Source organism: Silurus meridionalis, chromosome 11 (assembly GCF_014805685.1).
Source record: "Silurus meridionalis isolate SWU-2019-XX chromosome 11, ASM1480568v1, whole genome shotgun sequence".
In the NCBI taxonomy this organism is placed as follows: domain Eukaryota; kingdom Metazoa; phylum Chordata; class Actinopteri; order Siluriformes; family Siluridae; genus Silurus; species Silurus meridionalis.
In genome coordinates, this window is record NC_060894.1 from 3,772,701 (window position 1) to 3,792,500 (window position 19,800).

A 19,800-nucleotide genomic window follows, 5' to 3' on the forward strand; every position below is an offset into this window, starting at 1 on the left:
GTCAGTATTCTTGATGTGACGTTCCTTTTAATGTATACATTACTGTCTGCAAATACAAGATATCTCTGTTTATGAATTATTTGTGTTACGTACTGAAAAGTGAATAAATAGTGAATAATGTTGATTATCAAACTAATACTGTATATATACATGTCTGCCTCTAGTGGTGAAACGTGGAATTACAACTGAATGGGAATCCTTTCTTACAATAATTACATGGTTACATTATTTAATCACAACCACTTGAATTCTTGTGTCACATGATAGAATTGTGAAATGTAAATTTTGTTTCATTTGCTCATATGTTGGTTATGTGGCTTTTGTTTTACACAGTCATTTTTTTCTTGCCACATTATCAGTTTATCTGCCATATGGGGGGCATGTTCACATGATGTCTCATGGTTAATAATTTCACTGACTTCACCATACAACAATGAGGCGATGAGCCAAAAGCACATGTCCAAGCTCTGTACACGCTGTCTGGAGTGATATCTATCATTGAATTTCCTGCTTAGTCTCTGCACCTAAACCCTAATGAACTGCTCTGGGATGAACTGGATCACGAAGTCAGAAATCTCCAACTAGTAAAGAAGACCTTTGGCAAGTTTTACATGAGGCATAGCAAAGTATTTCGGTTGAAACAACCTGTTAAAGAGTGTGTGAAGCTGTATTTTATGCATATTTGTATATTTGTTTAAATAAAGATAAAGTTGCATGGAAACAAAGGGAACATGTGTGTCTTTCAAAAACTATAAAAGACGAGGTGTTTCCAAACTTTTGCATATTAATCATGCACACAAATAATACAAGGTTGGAAAATGACCCCCCAGAAACCCAGTATTGGGTCCAAGCTGGACTGAGCTTGTGTAGGATGGATTTGTGTTATATATATTTACCCTTTTATTGTTTATTTTTTAACCTTATATATAGCTGGGCTGCAGAAATGAAACTAAATATATTTGCAATGTGTACATTTATTTCTTATATCAGCATGTAAGAAGGTTCAAAGTGTCCGACAAGATATAGATGTACTAATACGTATCAAAACATTTGGTTTTGTGTATCTTCAAATAATTATATGGACAAAATGTGTTTTTTTGTGTGTTTTTTTTTTTATGATATCCCATTCTGCATTTACTCCCAATTGCTACAGCCTCCACTCTTCTGGGAAGATGTTCCTCTAGATTTCTGAGTGCTTGTGGAGATCCATTCAGTTACAAGTGTGTTAGTAAAGTCAGGCACTGGTGTACGTGAGGGTGAGGAGGTCTGGAGTGAGGAGGTCTGGAGTGAGGAGGCCTGGAGTGAGGAGATCTGGAGTGAGGAGGTCTGGAGTGAGGAGGTCTGGAGTGAGGAGGCCTGGAGTGAGGAGGTCTGGAGTGAGGAGGTCTGGAGTGAGGAGATCTGGAGTGAGGAGGTCTGGAGTGAGGAGATCTGGAGTGAGGAGGCCAGTGTTCACATTCATCCCAAAGGTGTTCAGTAGGGTTGAGGTCAGATCTGTGTAAATTATTGCCCACTTTACTCCCAGCATGAGTAAAGTAGAGATACGCGGAAAAACTACTTAATTTCAATAAAGAATTAATTTATTTCTTTACTGTGCACCACTGCTAATAAATTACACACTCAATCATCTCAAATCGGTACATTTCTTTATTCAATCTCAAAGAAAAAGTTGTAACCAAACCGTCTGTATGATGTCATATGTGACACGTTTACGGAAAGGTTCTTTAGGGATCTTGTTTGTTTGTTGGTTTGTTTGTGAGCGCGAAACTCGACTGGACCATGCCGCAAGGCGCGCGCGGAGTGAGCTCGAGCGCGGCGTCACTAAGGGCTCGCGCCTGGCGACCCGACAACCAGGCAACGGTGCAACCGCCACGGCGCGCGCTGCAGCCGCTCTTCTCAACCGCCGGGGAGGAGCCAAAAGAAGCGCGTGCAGCTCTAATGTCATCATCACAGTCTGTTTAGTCTGTTGGAATGCACGAGCACGCGCGCGCACACACACACACACACACACACACACACACACACATACAGATGCTTTTCCAATAAGGTAACAACGAAGTTTGGTTTTGTAGTTTTCATTCATTCTTTTTTCAAATTAATTAACTTATTTTTGTTTGCTTCTTTTTAATTTGTATGTTTCTTTCTTTGCTTTATTGTTTTTATTTGCTTTATTGCTTTATTTGTATATTTGCTCATTGATTATTATTATTTGTTTGATATAAATTATTTGTTTGTTTCTGGTTCCACTGATTCATAAGAAAGACACGTTTTTCTCTAACTTGTTTGTTTACTTTGTGTTTGCAATTTTTTCCTGAATACTGAAAGGGTCTTTAAACTATTTGTTGATTATGAAAAGACGAAACATTTATTTTTTTTATTTCACTTGTTTGTATTTTTGTTTATATTCCAGAGACGACTCCATCCAATCTAAATTAGCAGAGGAGATCATGATGGATGCAACGGAACCTGCTGAACATTACCTGGATTACGCCATTGAGAGGAACAGACAGGTGAGAGACTGAACATTAGAGAAAGAGACAGATAAATAGAGAGAGACAGAGAGAGACAGACAGGAAGACAATGCTAAACTGGAAACAGAAAACATGCATACATGTCATCACTCATTATCTGTAATTAAGATGTTATTGGGTCTTTTTGAGATGTTATTGGGTCTATTTGAGAGTTTATTACATCTATTAAAGATGTTATTGGGTCTATTTGAGATGGTTTTGGGTCTTTTTGAGATGTTATTGGGTCTATTCGAGATGTTACTGCGTCTTTTCGAGATGTTATTGGGTCTATTTGAGATGTTATTGGGTCTATTTGAGATGTTATTGGGTCTTTTTGAGATGTTATTGGGTCTATTCGAGATGTTACTCGTCTATTCGAGATGTTATTGGGTCTATTTGAGATGTTATTGGGTCTTTTTGAGATGTTATTGGGTCTATTCGAGATGTTACTGCGTCTATTCGAGATGTTATTGGGTCTATTTGAGATGTTATTGGGTCTATTTGAGATGTTATTGGGTCTTTTTGAGATGTTATTGCATCTATTCGAGATGTTATTGGGTAGGTAAGATCCTCTAATCTGCCTGTGGTGTTTCTGGAGTTCATGTCTCCCCCTGAATAATGGTTTCCTCTTTCTGTCTATGTAAAGCTCCACATCTGCGTGCAGAAGAAGCAGGAGGAGATCTCAGCCCTGAAGGAGAAGAACGCGCAGCTGAAGGAGTTGGTCAAACAGGCCGAGACCTATGCTGCTGTACTGGACGTAAGTCAGAGCAAGCTAATGATTGTATCTGTGATTTATTTGGAGTAGAAATTAAGACCATGTGACCAGTGTTCTGTTAAAAGGAATGCAGTGTGCGGTAAAATAATAAACGATGACATGCTGGTGTTTTGTAAGTGGTAATTTACAGATAGTAAGAAAGTCTTTTCTTTCTCTTTCTTTTTCCAGTTATCTATTATTCTTATCTTTCTGTCTTTTATCGTTTTTTCCCACTTTCTCTCTTTAGCTTCTTGCAAATAACAGTGAGTTTTTCCACAGACCTTCATATTCAATGGTTTATTTTGATTGTTTTTAATATGAATACTGACGACATTGAAATTATGACCATGAACGTGCTCTGAACAGTAGATGTTGAAATATGTCAGCCATTGAACTCTAAAAAGCATTTATGTGGGCGCTAATCTGAGGTGCTGTGAATCGGCAGTTTCTGAGGCGAGTATTTCTAATAAATCCTCTGCAGCAGAGGTAGCTCTTGGTCTTCCTTTTCTGAGATGTTTCCTGTTTCATCATGCGTTTGATGGGAATGCATTTAAAGTTTTTGAGATTTTCTGGCCTGACTTATCTTTTCTGTTTCAAACTTTTGACTGGTACTATATGCATTATTTTTGTTTGCTAAATATATATATTTTTATTTATTTTATTTTAAAAACTACTTAAAAAAGTAGAAGTACACAAATATACTACTCAGTTACAGTAACGTGAGTAAATGTAATTCGTTACTTTCCACCTCTGGTACTGTATGTACGTAGACTTCATCTGCATTGTTGTAATAATGATTAGCCTCATTTGAATAGATTCTGGTAATAACGCTAAATTTAGAAATGAACGGAAGTCAAGAAAGTGAGGTATTTCCACCAGGGGGCGCCATGACTCCCACAGTTAGCCCTATCACCTCAATTACAGTGACTTCACCTGTATGTTATTTTTCCATTTCAAGGTATTTACATCACAGCCTGAAGATACCTCTGATTGTTTGTCTGATTTCACACCACACTCACACTCTTTCCCGTGCGCTGAGTCTCCTGAATGGCATTTCGATACGGATCTACAACCAACATGGCTCGAGTCTCTTCTCGATCACACACCGCCAGAGGAGGAAGAGGAGTGGTCACACACAATCCTGTCAGAACACACCAACACAGGCATGAAGAGACAATTATGGCCGAGCAGCACTGACAGTCCCGCAGAGAGTCCAGACAAAAAATCCAGATTGGACCAAGAAGTTTATGAACAATCACAGCATCATTCATTTGGACATCCAGCTTCAGAGCCGGTGCAGGTTTTCGGGTCCTTTCACGGCTTACACGTTTTAAAGGCCACGCCGTCTGCAAAGTCTGACCCCTGGAGAGAGGGGAAGTGTGCCTTTTTTAAGATATCCATCAGAGATCACTGTACTGTCCAGACCCGGGTTTTCCCTCATGGCAAAACGTTTACGTCGCATGCGCCGGACGGAGGCTGTAGGTTCCTCTGGATTCCTGAACAGAACTGAAATACTTTACATAACTGTATATACCTGACATCTGACTTTCCCAGCCATTTGTGGTTCTTGCCCAAACTTAGCACAAAGTTGGAGCAACACAATTGTTCAGGATGTCGTTGGATAAGGTAGCGTTTAATTTCCTTTCACTTGAACAAGGAGACACAAAATCTGTTCCCAAAGCAGCTCTGTGAACAGATTTATATGGGTTGGAGTGGAAGATCTCCTGCTATAAATCTATAAACGTTACCGAACACCTTTGCGAAAAATGTGGACACTGACTGAACCCCAGGCCTCCTCACACCCACCTACATCAGTACCTGACTTTACTAACACCCTTATGGCTTAATGAATCTTCACAAACCTCCACAAACACACTCTAAATAGTTAAAACAGCAGTTATGGTACCAAACACAACTACACATTTATTTTCTCTACTTTTGAAATTGATGCTATGAAATGTTATTGATTTAGAACTTGATATTTCAATAAATTAGACATTTTTGAGTATTTCATTACCATGTTTTGGGGTGGAGTTTGATAATCCCCCCCTCTAAAGTGGGCAATGGTAGAAAGTTTGTGAACCGTTATTTGATTTAATTTTGTACATCTACTGTACAGAACGACTGTACATCTTTGCTGTAACTCCTGATTTCCATTTCCATTAATTATATCGGGATTATAATTATATTATACTTGTATATTATAAGATGGTATTCACGCTCTATCTTCAGGTTCTGATCTGTATTTCTTCCTCTTTGTTTTTGGCTTGAATTTTCGCCATTTTCTACATTTGCACTTACATGATTATCTGCATCCGTTTGGCGCTAATCCATCACACACGTCAGGCTTTTTTTTCTCCAGGAGAGATCGGACACGACACGACGATGACAATCGGATTTTATTAAAGCAGGCAGTACAGGGCAGTGCAACACACAGCACAGCGTTCATTCAAATCACAACAATCGTTCACGCCACTTTCCGTCTGTAACACAGATAAATGCAAAACCTTTCCTGGAATTTTCATAACACATTCCATCCATTAGTTCGATATTATCACAAAATGGTATCAGAAGAAAGCCTCAAGAATGTCTTTGTTTTTTTTGTTTTTTTTCAGATAATGATCCTTTGTACATCGCTTTACCACGTGGGCCATTCGGAGATAGCTGATAGCAAATAAGGGACAACTTTTAAATAATCGTATGGAGTAAAAAAATAAATTAAATAAAGACAACCGTGTCTTTCATGACACTCGCAGAACAACCTGCTAACAAGACAGAACCCGCAAACGAACACACGCCTACCAAAGAGTACACTCCAGTGTATATTTACATCATATATTTTTTATCACATCTACTGAAGATGATTTAAAATTTGCATAAGAGTGGTTTAATTACTGTATTATTGTACGATTATGATAATAAAAACAACAAAAAAAAGTAAATAAGTTACACAATTGTTGGATCAGTGTAGTGGAATACAGTGTGATGTTCTTACTCTACTGTTGCTCTATGGTCTTTTCGCTTATTATTATTATTATTATTATTATTATTATGTGCTGAAGGTAGGACTGATTTCAAAGTGACACCAACTGAACGACCCAGGAATCAGTTAACATTGACACATCCGGGAGAATAATCTGCAACAAACAAACAAAAAAACAAACACAAATTACATTTATTACTCATTGATACTCGTAATAATAAACTATAATAATGTTGATATCTACAGTTAAAAATAACCATCTTGGTTTAATGAAGCATATTTCTGCCAGTTCAGCATTGTGCAAACTGTCTACATCCTTATACATTCTCCTGAACCAGTTATTGAGTTTCTCACATTTTTTTTCTACAGTAGACTTTTGTGGTTCTTCTCCAAACTGTTTTAACAAATCTGGAGGCACACAATTGTATTCGACGTCTTTAGATGCGGTAAAATAAAATTTGGCGTTCACTTGAACTTGGAAACCCTAACGTGTTACAGCGTGACAATACCGCTGTGCACAAAGCCAGCTCCATGAAAATCTGCTTTACATGCTTTGGAGAGGAAGATCTTGAGTGGTCTGCTATAGAGCTCCGATCTCATCCCTACTGAACACCTTCGAGATGAATTGGAAACTGATTTCACCCCGGGTCCTCCTCACCTACATCAGTACCTGCCTTTACTAACACCCGTGTGTCTGATTGAGCACAAACCTGCACAAGAACCCTTCAAAATCTGGTAAGACATCTTCCCAGAAGAGTGGAGGAAAATATGAGCAAATTGGGACTAAGTGTAGATAGCGATGCGCCTACATATTGGAAAATTGTAATTTTTAAATGATTAAACTCATAGATCTGCATTCTATGTTGCTAAATGATGCTAAGCTATGGCCTAGCCATAGGTACTTAGTACTCATAGTACTCAGAGTACATCAGAGAATCTCATAGAGGGTGTAGAATTCTCTTGCATTACATTGTTGCTTGTGTCTGCATGCTATAAACTCATTTGTTAGCATATAAACTTAGCTAGTTAAACATGTCCATTACATACAACTCCTCAGTAAGAACCCAGTGTTAGCTAGCTTGTTTTATAATTCAATTGTGTAAATTAGCTTGTTTTATAGTTATCTGTGTGGTATCTGGATGTCTGGCTTCTATTATGATTGTGTTAAAAAGCTTATTTTACAATTATCGAGTGTTCACTAGCTTCTTATATGATTATCTGGGTGTTAACTAGCTTCTTTTACGATTATTAAATGTTAGCTAGCTACCTTTTAGGATTAATCCAGAGTTATCTGGCTCATTTTATGATTGTGTTAACTAGCTTCTTTTTACGATGATCCGATGTTAACTAGTTTCTTTCATAAATTTTTTTTCATGGTCATTAACTTGATGATTATCCGGTGTTAATTAGCTTTTTTTCTTTTTTATGATTATCAGGTTCTAAATCATTTCTTTTACGATTATCCGATGTTAGCTTGCTGCGCTGATTTGCGTTCATCTACAAATGAGCCTGAAGACTCTTGAGACGATTGTGGAATGGTTTAGTCGTGTAGCTTGCACTTTGCTAACTGGTTATTTCCATTGCATTAGCATTAAGTGAGACATTCATTAATGTCTACTTACTTACTGTCTTACCTTGTGCATTGTTAATATCGAATTACGCTGTATCCTGACTCATCTATAGTCGAATACACCACATCACCTAGGAAAAATATCAAAATTATGCTTTAATTAAAAGATTTAAACATGATCCAGCATTTAATCAGAAAATACAAACGTGTGTATTTTTTAAACCTCCTGAGGTGGGCAATGGAGGTGCAGCTCCTCTCCTGAAGCAGAACACAACACATTCCAGTTGTTTACTTATTGTTCAGATTATAGTTAAATAGGAACGCAGCTTAACAACAGGAGGTGACGCCGACTCACCTGGTGACGGACGGCGGCTGTCTGTTTGGCAACGATCTCTGATTGCTGTAGAAATTTTCGTATGGTACGGGAGCTGTGGACCAATCAGATCAGAGGGGAGATTGGATGATCAAGTTTGAACTCCGCTCATGCTCACCAAATCCTTGGGCAGAATTGTGTGTGAGGGCATTGTGTGTGTGTGTGAATCACCTGGAGGTTTGTCTCCAGTCCTCCTCAAGTTGATAAAGTGCTCAATGTCTTCTTGAATGTCACACTGCTCCAGAGACTTCCTAACTTCCTCATAGAGCTGCACACACACATACACACACACCAAAGAAACATATTCAGAATCTTATATACAATAGGTATATCACAAAAGCAGACTATATTTTTATATCATACAGTGTGTAGTGCACTACGTTGCATATGGATGTTTGTGAAACAGTAACATGTGGAACGAGTCACTAGTGTTTCACAAAACCTCAGGGCGTTAGAACACCCTTCACAGGGATGACTCTTTGTTTTAACAAGAGTTTCCTTGACCTTTTTTTGCTCATAGACTGTAAAGAAAAGTTTTGTAGAGTGTGCAAGACACGACCTGGTCAGCTGAACCAACATGTCTGCACTGCTACATTTACTGTTTACACACGTTTCATAATTTCACTGTACTTTGTCTATTCATGCCTAATGTTACTCACAGATGAATTGCCCTGGAGGGCATTTATTTCCTTTGAATTTCACTCCAGTAAAATGTCAGTACAAATCAATACAGTGTTATTCTGACATATGATGAAACATTTCTATCCTAAAGAGAGCGACCACTTGACTACGCCTTCCAACCACCGTCATGAAAAACCCCCAACTATGTGAATATCTCTGCAAGAACGGTGCTCATCAATTCAGTTCCATTCCTGAGACTTGCAAAATGTGTTCCAAGGTGCATTGAGGCTCTAAAAACTCTCTGTGGCTCAAACCTTTTAACACACATTATGTCCTTCAGCTGCATTGCTGTTTTTTTGCTTTGCATTTCCTGTGTACTTGTTAGTGTAATAAACTGTTTTATATAAAGTTTTATAGTTTTGCAATTGATGATGACTTTTTTTTATATTTAGGAAAAAATGTCTCCTTCATGGGGACTGACTGGAAAGAAAGCCACACCTTCATTATGAGTACAGATTGGCATCAAAGCTTTGACATCCTTTTGTGGAATTCTTTTATGGGAGCTTACTGTAAATAAAAAGCAGCAAGGCTACACTTTCTCAACAGGGACTCACAGGTAGCAAGGCTACACTTTCTCAACAGGGACTGAAAGGCAGCAAGGCTACACATTCTCAACAGGGACTGAAAGGCAGCAAGGTTACACTTTCTCAACAGGGACTGAAAGGCAGCAAGACTACAGTTTCTCAGAAGGGACTGAAAGGCAGCAAGGCTACACTTTCTCAACAGGGACTGACAGGCACCAAGGCTACAGTTTCTCAGAAAGGACTGACAGGCAGCAAGGCTACAGTTTCTCAGAAGGGACTAAAAGGCAGCAAGGCTACACTTTCTCAACAGGGACTGAAAGGCAGCAAGGCTACATTTTCTAAAAAGGGACTGACAGGAAGCAAAGCAAGGCTACACTTTCTCAACAGGGACTCACAGACAGCAAGGCTACACTTTCTCAACAGGGACTGACAGGCAGCAAGGCTACACTTTCTTAACAGGGACTGACAGGCAGCAAGGCTACAGTTTCTCAGAAAGGACTGACAGGCAGCAAGGCTACAGTTTCTCAGAAGGGACTGAAAGGCAGCAAGGCTACAGGATTTTTTTACAGGTATTGACAAAAAACAATGCTGCATCAGCAACTGATGTGCACCAAGGCCACACCATTATAGGAATTGACAAACCTCACAGCCTTGCCTACTTTACAGGATCGAAGAGGCAATGCCTGTATGGCATCACGGCTATGTCTCCTTTACAAGGGACTTACTTGCAACAAGACCACACCTCCTTGTAGTCTTACTAGCACCAAAGTTAAACTTGCACCAATAGCATACCTCCATCTCTAGAACTAACAAGCACTAAAACAATGCCATCTTAATGAAGACTGGGATTAAAGACCCCCTTATTTAAAGGGCATTGAATAGAATCAGAGCCATACTTTCTTTATAGGGACAAGCAATGATGCCAGCATCACTGTATATGTCTCTCATCATTTTAAAGTAAAAGTGTGGAAAAAAATGAAAGAACTATGCATTAAAGTCATTTTGTATGTTTACAAGTATAGAAAAATAATATAAAGAAATAAACTTTTAGATCTATTTATTCCAATCTCTAAATCAGAGGTGGCCAACCAGTCAGAGACAGAGAGCCACATTTTTGACCGTGTTACCGCAAAGAGCCACATCATACACATGGGCACACATAAACATCACCCATCCCTTCCTCTTACACACATACACACACACACACACCTCTGCTCAGCCAGATTTATTGTAAATGTCACACACCAACATTATGACAGAAATGGACTCCTACAGTTCTAAGACCACAGGACAGTCATTTTCAACAATGAACACTGCACTGTCTCACACACAGAATCTCTTAGTTTAACCAAGTCCACAAACAAAAATATAATAATTTACAATAGCGTTTTTTTTTTTACTATGCATGTTACTTAGTGGGAATTTTGGCTGAAAATTCCCACACGTGGGTGTCAGTCAGAACAGATCGATGCTTTGATTTCACGTGTTTCAGGGTAGAAAACACAGACTTTGTGTTTTTTTTTATGTGCGTGTTCACTTCGCTTGAGTTCAATACGGTATTTTCGTCAAATGCGCATGTGCGTGAGATGAATATACCGCAGGGGGGGGCAATTAATTTTAAGGGGCCACATGAGAAACCTGAATTGTGTCAGAGGGCCACACCAATGATAATATTTTAGGGATGCACCGAAATGAAAATTCAGTTCAAAAGGCAATGAAATCCTTAATTTTTTGTGTTATGCCTTTTGCCTTGGCACCATCACTGGAAAACTTTCCTGCCTTTTCAAAAACATCCTCTACAGACGGAGTACGCATGCTCGGATTGACTTTACTTTTCTGCGCCGCGTTCTTCTCATATTCAGAATGGCAATCGGGATGTTTGAATTTCAGGTGATAAATTAAACCCGACTTGGAGAAACTCTTTGCAGATACACCCCCTCTTGAAATTTCAGCATTGCATGTTTTGCACATCGCTCTCCGCACACCGCAGACATGTTGCTCTTATCCAGATAACAGTGTGCTGCTGCGCTTTTTTATTGCGTCATTACAATTGTGTTTCTGCCGTGTTGTTTCAGTGATTTGAGTATTTCCGAAAATTCTCGGTGCATCCCTGTAATTTATGATTGGCCTCATGCCAAGGTCTGATATACCGCAAAGTTTTCCAGTAGGGGCAAGCTCATTTAAGTCTTAAAAATAACGTATTGAACTTAAGCAAAGCGAACACGCACATTAAAAATCAAACACACAAAAATCGATATGAACGTAAGAGCCGCATGAAACCAGCCAAAGAGCCGCATGCGGCTCGCGAGCCGCGGGTTGGCCACCCCTGCTCTAAATGGATTTCTGCCCACAACACACTGTATTGAATTGTAAATATTAAGAAGGGTGAGAGGTTGATGCACATAATTAACCAGCTTTTTTAGCATTTAGAAAGTGTGTGTGGCATCTGCATCACATTCTTGCACTGTCACAAAACCTAAAGGCCTACATAGTGTCAGATCAATTGTCAGCGTGTACTACAAAGCGCACAGGATGTTGAGACATTTCCTGTTTGGAAGTTTTGTGTTGCCTTTGCAAACCACTGCCCCATTCTGTAAACAAGCACTTAAAGACTCGTGCAAGTGTAACAATTGATTCAATGACTGACAGAGGAGATTAGACGAAGGTCTTCATCACCCAAGGGGTTCTACTTTTGCTCTGACATATCAGGGCAACTTGCTGTTAGTTAGGTTCCTAATGATAACCCGCAAATTACCGGGGGTTGACTGTATATTAAAAAACAGTAAAGCCACAGATTTTCTTTTCTTTTCTGAGAACAAACACCTTGATGTGGGTTGGGGGGCATTTCTATATAATTGTTAATGCATTGATTAATTTGTCTACTAAGAAACCTATAGTGTTAACCAAAGACGGAAAACAAAAGATAAGTGAAAAATCTTCCATTCACCACCTTCAAGAGAGTTTTCGAGAGCTTTTCCGTTGTGTATATTTTAACCTTTAGCACAAAATAGTAAACTTAAAAAAATTTCCAATAAATGCTAAAGAAAATAGATGGGCAAAAATATGGAAAAAGTGTGGGTGTTTACAAAGCAATGATTCAGTCATCTACAGAGCACCATTTTTCTATTTTGGTGGCGTGTCAAGAAGCTATAATTTTTGCCAGCCCGTTTGATAACCAAAAATACATTGTGGTTGGGAAACGGGACATTTGAGACCTAGAAGTTGGCAAACCAGGGAGGTCGGCAATTGTTTGTAACCAGCGTGAACTCGTTTAGAACCCTTCACCATCAGTTATAATGGAGCGGCGGAGTGGTGCACAATGAGCGTTCGCTGTAATATAAGAATGGTGCTCGTGGGAGTGCTGTGCACAGGGGATTTCAGTGTCATGACATCATTAGGACGTCATGATTATGCCCTGTCTGCGTGGGTACAAAATCTTTGGAAAAAACCCTGTCGGCTCAACACAGCGATGATGCGAGGCAAGACATGATGACAGCTCGAACAGCCTTGATGTTCTCTGGTGTGTGGCCTGTTCAACACCACCTGGGGACTTCTTTTATAAGGCTGAACCCTGGTTCATAGAAATTAGCATACGGGACACGATCATGTCCTAACTGGGACGCCAAAATTCCTTTGTGCAGAACTCACACTATCAGCGTTCTTATAAAAGGTTTTATAGTGAACTCTCGCTGCTCTATTATAACTAATGGTAAGGGGTTCAAAACGAACTCGCACCAGTCCCAAACAATTACCGATGCCTCAGAATCATCCAGTAATTTACTACAATAAAAGCAAATTCTTAGTATTACATACCTATGGTATTACATATATATCACTTTGCTATCTTGCTGTTTTAAAATAAAGGAGAGCATGTGACTGATAAATTCCTGTTGATAGAAATACTAAAACCCGGCAGCTCTGAGCTGCTTGTATAAAGAGCAGGGGCACATGCCAGAAATTTCCTAATGGTTGTATGAGGTGATTGTTGAATGCATTTGATATTTTTGGGCCAATAAATAAACTCCTACAAAATTGTGACAAAACAGATACAGCAATTCACTGGACATTACTGAAAATATGATGCACAGTTGAGTGTTAATGTATAGTGTTACCTCATCGCTGGTCACACACTGCTGCGAGAGGTGGTTCAGGTGAGTCCACACGATGTTCCGTAACACACAGATCCTTTCCACTTCTTGTTTCTCGAATATCTGAACACAAATACAGAAAAATTGAATCGGAAAACACTATAACATTTTTGAATATAATTATTCAGAGGATGTTAATGGTCTAAAACAGCAGCTCTGAACGTAGTTCCAGCTGTACTTCAAGGAATATCTTTATATGTATGTGCTCATTTGAATACTTCATTCTATATGCGTTTCTATCCCAGTAACCTGTTAACTTGACGATCAAAAGAGTCTTTTTAGCCCTTCTCCCACCAAATATAATTTACCTGGAGCCGCAAAACATATTCGACCTTTAAATAAATATAAAACAATTTGTTGTTTTATGCAGACGTAAGGTAGTTGCCTGGTTGCACCACTAGTTGGCACTAGTGTGATTTCTATTCTATTTAGATGTTAGCAATTTATGCCTTTTTGTCCCTGGTAAACCGTGGGAGTGTTGCCTGGCTGTGAGAGAGTGGCGCTGAATGAATGGTTCTTTCATATATTCTTCGTCTGTGAACGTCTTTCCAGGTTTTATTATCTCCCGAGCTGCCGCAAAACTAGCAACTGTTGAGTTTGCACTAACAAGCTAATTTTTTTTTTTTACGTTGTTTTAGCTGGTAAGATGACGGTTTATAGCTGCTGTGGTATAAGTGCTAACAGGAACTTGCTTTCCTGGTGTGTATTGAATGTATAATACCGATTTCGTGATCAAGTATGCGGTGATCTGTATATTTTTGGATATAATTTCTTTTTTTTTTATAGTTAAAATATCACTAGATTTGCTTATCGATTGTCAGTTATTTTTACAGATTGGTAGAAAATGTCTGTTTATTTTGATTGCATACATGAATTCAAACACATTTTCAAAGACTGATTTGTAACTGTGCTAATCGTTGACAGGTTGTTTGGAAACCTCTATATCATGATGCATATTGTGTACGGCAGAAAGAAATAGTATTTTGTCTCATCACCATCTACTATAAATGGGTAAAAATAACAATACAATCAATCTTTCTTTAATATTTAAAATCTCTACTTACTGACTAAGTGCTGCAGCATAAAAAGATTAGAACACGGCAGGAAAATAATCAAATTTAGGGTGGTAACAGTTGCTCGGTTTCATGCCACCACAACACACCACGCCGAACTGTATGTGTGTGTGTGTGTGTGTGTGTGTGTGTGTGTGTGTGTGTGTGTGTGTGTGTGTGTATAAGTGTGTTTCTCACCTCACATGCTTTAACATGCTCATTCAGCCACTCATCTTGCATCTTTCCCAACACAAGTATGTTCTGGTTGTAAACTCTGTCTGCATGAAACACACCCAAGATTAAACTCTATTATATATGTATATATATATATATATGACAGTGGAAAAAGTATATTGTTTGGGGGTGAGGGTGGGACATTTATTTCTTGATTTTCTACCAAACTTTGGATAGATTTTACAGCAATTCAGTATTGTTCTCCTGACTGATAACCTTTTTTTTCTATCCCCTTTAAAACAATCCAGATGAGCATAGTCCATTCCATAATGGTTCTGCCCTGACCCTGGGGCATGAGAGTTCACTAAATAGTTTCATGAAGCTGAAAATAATGTGAATCAGTTGTCTTTAAATTTACCGGATCTGGGAATAAATGTGAAGGATCATCCAGCTAAAGTGCTCTCCAGCACCACCAGCACCACCAATACCACCACAACCTCCACCACCATCATACTAACTAAGAGGACATTTCTTAAAGAGTTCATTAATCTAGTACGGTTCTGGACACTGGAAAAATCAAAGGCTACTAAAGCTGTTCTTGTGGCTTGTGTGTCCATATGACTTTTTTCCCTTCATTTAGTCACCAGTATGCATGCAGATACTCAAAGGTTTTATAATAATCACTGGTTAGAAATGAGAAGAAAGGCATCTAAGAAAGATGAACAGCCAACCTTGAGGTGGACAGACTACAATTTCAGAGGTACACATTGGGTTTTACTCATGTCAGCCATGAATGGGAATCTGATGCTATCATGGGCACAGACTGAACACAAAACTGGATAGCTAAAGATTATAAACAAAGCATTGCCTGCCTCTAAAATGCTCTTCAGCTTAAAGTCATTCAATAAGCCCGTTGGTCTTACTACAAAAAGTGGCATATTCATATTCATATATTGTCTCATATTCATATTCATATAAATATGAGACAAAGGTAGACAAAGAGCTACCTGTACTGCAGAGGATACGTTTATTAAAATTATTAGCCTCAGAAACCACCGATTGATTTAAAGACTTCTTGAAGTTTAAGTAGCAGACATATTTCCACATCTACTGTTCAGAGGAGACTGCTTGAGTCAGGCCTTCATGGTTGAAATGTGGCAAAGAAACCATTATTCTGGAGAACAAGAAGCAGAAGAGACTTGCTTGGGCCAAGAAATACAAGGAAAGGACATTAGATCAGTGGAAAAGTATCTACTGGTTTGATGATTCAAATTTGAGATTCTGGGTTCTAACCACCATGTCTTTGTTAGATGTACACAGTGTGAACAGATGTTTCTGGAATGTGAAGCAAGAAGGAGGAGGTGTGATGGTGTGGTATTGCATTACTCGCGACACAGTTGGTGATTTAGTCAAATTTGAGGACAACCAGCATGGCTACCACAGCATTTTGCAGCGAAATGCCATTCTATCTAGTTTGCACTTAGTGATACCATACTTTATTTTTTATAACACAACAAAGACCCCAAACACACCTTCGGGTTATTAAAGAGCTAAATCCTTTTGAGGTGGTTTAGGATGAGGTGCAACAAAGAGTGAAGGAAAAGCAGTCAACAAGATCTCAACACCCATCAACATCCTCAAAATTGTTGGAAAACCGTTCCATGTGACGACCTTATGAGAATGCGTGTTCTTTCATAGATTGAATGTATTCAGTATTAATGTTGAAAAGAATAAACCAGTGAAGGAGTGTGAATGTGTGTGAAGTGTTGAATGACCAGGAATATGTTTTATAGCTACATTTGGTTATACATGGCATTCATCAGATTCATGAGGTAGTCACCTGGAATGGTTTTTATTTTAGACGTATATATATGCTAAAAGTATTGGGTCACCTGACCTTTCCTGCTATATGAGATTCTTCTCCAAACAACAAATCTGGAGGCACTCAATTGTACAGGACGTCTTTAAATGCGATGTAATAAAATTTTCATTCACTTGAACTTGGAAACCAAAAACCTGTTCCAGCATGGCGATGCCCCTGTGCACTAAGTGACCTCCTTGAAGATCTGCTTTACATGCTTTGGAGAGGAAGATTTAAAGTGGCCTGCTATAGAGCTCTGATCTCATCCCTACTGAACACCTTTGGGATTAATGTGAACGCTGACTGCACCCCAGGTCTCCTCACCTACATCAGTACCTGCCTTTCGTAATCCCCTTGTGGATGATGAGCACAAATATCCATAACACACCCAAAAATCTAGTGGAACATCTTCCCAGAAGAGTGAAGGGAATTATAAGAGCAAACTGGGACTAAATGTAGAATGCAATGCTCAAAAATCACAGGTACTTATGACCAGGTGACCCAAAACTTTTGGCAATAAAGTGTTTGTGTGTGTGTGTGTGTGTGTATATATAGATATATATATTTCCATACACAAACAGGAAATGTGCATGTGCTTATTTTGCAGTGCTGTAAATGATTTGCAAATGAGCTCACCTGCTTCTTCTGCTGCCAGTTTGGCTTGCTGAGCTTTGGCATAAAGCTGGTGGGAAAAAAGGAAGAAGGAAATAAACAAAGTGAGAAAAAAAGTGTGTTTATGTGTGTGTGTGTGTGTGTGTGTGTGTGTGTGTGTGTGTGTGTGTGTGTGTGTGTGTGAGAGAGGGAAAGCAAAAGAATAACATCAAGCCTCAGCATGCACTTCTCTTCACACACTCAACTTTTCCTGTGAGTCAAAACATTTTAAATACTTCTGCAGTACTGCTCAATTCCTTCAGTCTCTCATTCTCCTTCTCCCATAGAGCTTAAACACTACAACTCCAGAATTAGAAATGAAAGTCAGTTGATATACGAGGACATGACAGTTTATTTAATAGTCAATTTATAAATAAATGACTGACATGGCAGGGAGAAACAAAAAAAAATCCACAAAATTTACAGAGCAATTACAGAAAGCCTATAAATTGATGTCCAGGTCCCAGCCAAATACACCATATGGACAAAAGAATTGAGAAACTGAGAGATTTGTAAATCCAAAATATTACGATATATTGTCAACTTTTATCTTTAACGCAGCTCCAACTCCAACTGGATTTTTTTTTCTTTCGGAGGAAAATCTTAAAAAATATGGGCAGTGGTGTATGGAGTACACAAACCACAAACTCGAGTAAAAGTAGAGATGCACTCGGTAAAATGTGACTCCAGTAAAAGTAAAATTGTACCTTTACACGTACAGTAAAATTACAAAAGTATTTGCCTAAGTATTCAAAGTACTATGATTTATTATAACTTTCTTTCGGCTTCTCCCATTAGGGGTCTCCACAGCGGATCATCCGTATTCATGATCCGCATGTTTTGACGCTGGATGCCCTTCCTAACGCAACCCTCCCCATTTATCCGGGCTTGGGACCGGCACTAAGAGTGCACTAGCTTGTGCAACCCTAATGGCTGGGGTTGGTTCCCTGACCGGGGATCGAACCCGGGCTGCAGCGGTGAGAGCGCCGCATCCTAACCAATAGACCACCAGGGAACCCTTGAGTTATTATAACTATAATGTTCCTATTATCATTTTTGAGATTAACAAGACTCTGCATAATCAACTCAGTTTATGTGAAAAGACTCAAATGTGACTCTCAGTAACACTGATCTATTAATAGAATGATATTAATGACTTAAACACTGATTGATTTCTATTCAAATGATCATGAGCCCGAAACCTTCTTTAACTACTTAAAAAAAAAAGAATTGTGTAAACGAGGCTGCGGGTGTTGTTTTGATTCTGGAGTTTCATCATCATTTATTCCTCTCTCAATGTTCTGCTTGCTGTTAACCTGACGCTGAACTGTATGTTGGTGATGAGTAGATACACCAAGCGCCAAAGTTTAAAATGGAGCGTTCTGCGCTCGACCCTGATTGGTGGATTGGCGCGTGTTTGACCAGATGCGTTTTTATCCGCTCGAATAAAAAAAGACTGATTTCGCAAAATGTAAGTAAAAAAATGAGATATTTGACTTTGAAATGGAGTGAAGTTAAAGTTTAAAGTCTCACCAAATGGAAACACTTCAGTAAAACACAGATACACCTACAGCTTCTGTCAATTTGACCTTTCCTTGTTTCATATGCATTTCGATCGAACACTCTGAATATGAATGCAATTATTATTATCCGTAATACACACGAGTCATTTTACACTGCATATACGAAAGCACCAAAACCAAAATGACAGATCTAGAAGCATAGAGAACAGGAACACTAACTATGCCACACACATATACACCAAAACCTCAAATAGCCAACAATGACTTAAGTATGACTTATTATGATAAGCAAGTCATTTTTAAAAATGAAAACTAAAAGCAAAGTGCAAAGACACACTGCACCCTCGTGCAATGACAGGAAGTTAAAGCCGAGTTTGGACTTTCTCATTGTGCGTTTCGACTCGAGCGCTTCCTTCACCACAACAACGCTCTTTCTCCATCCACTCCTCCGAGACGTGATCGTGAACTATTTTTGTGTTTTGTGCTCTCTATACTGATCTATACTGATTTTCTAACAAGGTGATCAAAGAAATGGAGCAGACATACTTTTATTTCAAACTCCAAACACTGCTAAATATTTTAAACAGAAATGATAATAAACAATTTGATTCTACAATTTCTGATTTATTGTAGGTTTAATCTTTTATGTTTTTCCGAACAAGACACAACAATGGCACGTTTTTTTTTGTTTGTTTGTTTTTTTAAGCACAATTAAATTATAAAAAAAAAATACCAGATTTATTATAGAGCTAAATAAAAATCATGCAAGATTTTGTAATATTAAATTTCTTTTAGCTTTTCATTCCAACCACGGCAAACAAAAAACAAAAGCCGCACACCAAAATATTGATATTGTAAAAATAAAAAAGAAAAAAGAAAATTTTCATCATAACATTATTTTAAATTAAATATTCTATAAAATGAATTTATCTGCAAATATAAACTGCATTGCTGCAAAGGAGTTACACACTATGTGCCCGAAAGTATTGGGACACT

General features: G+C 38.6%; 2 protein-coding genes across 2 annotated transcripts in view; one reads left to right on the forward strand and one right to left on the reverse strand.

Annotated features, from left to right (window-relative positions):
- The first annotated feature begins 1,854 nt into the window (after positions 1-1,854).
- On the forward strand, positions 1,855-5,328 carry LOC124393796 (multicilin). Its single transcript, XM_046861818.1, has 4 exons — positions 1,855-2,047; positions 2,411-2,510; positions 3,157-3,267; positions 4,223-5,328. Exons 2-4 carry the CDS (start codon positions 2,448-2,450, stop codon positions 4,772-4,774), a joined length of 726 nt encoding a protein of 241 aa, XP_046717774.1. The 5' UTR covers positions 1,855-2,047; positions 2,411-2,447; the 3' UTR covers positions 4,775-5,328.
- A 318-nt stretch (positions 5,329-5,646) lies between these two features.
- Positions 5,647-19,800, reverse strand: part of pstpip2 (proline-serine-threonine phosphatase interacting protein 2) — a 39,603-nt gene continuing 25,449 nt past the window's right edge. The window contains exons 8-15 of the mRNA XM_046861366.1: positions 17,267-17,312; positions 14,794-14,873; positions 13,508-13,606; positions 8,362-8,458; positions 8,173-8,245; positions 8,041-8,075; positions 7,882-7,948; positions 5,647-6,401 (exon numbers count right to left, since the gene is read on the reverse strand). Coding sequence (XP_046717322.1) covers positions 7,893-7,948; positions 8,041-8,075; positions 8,173-8,245; positions 8,362-8,458; positions 13,508-13,606; positions 14,794-14,873; positions 17,267-17,312 — 486 coding nt within the window. The 3' untranslated portion in view covers positions 5,647-6,401; positions 7,882-7,892. The remainder of the gene's footprint in view (positions 6,402-7,881; positions 7,949-8,040; positions 8,076-8,172; positions 8,246-8,361; positions 8,459-13,507; positions 13,607-14,793; positions 14,874-17,266; positions 17,313-19,800) is intronic.

Bases quoted from the DNA above. Each gene is read 5' to 3' on its own strand.
- LOC124393796 (XM_046861818.1), top strand. From the start codon at position 2,448: ATGATGGATGCAACGGAACCTGCTGAACATTACCTGGATTACGCCATT. The intron at 2,511-3,156 runs GTGAGAGACTGA...GTCTATGTAAAG, and splicing joins CCATTGAGAGGAACAGACAG to CTCCACATCTGCGTGCAGAA. The intron at 3,268-4,222 runs GTAAGTCAGAGC...TTCCATTTCAAG, and splicing joins CCTATGCTGCTGTACTGGAC to GTATTTACATCACAGCCTGA.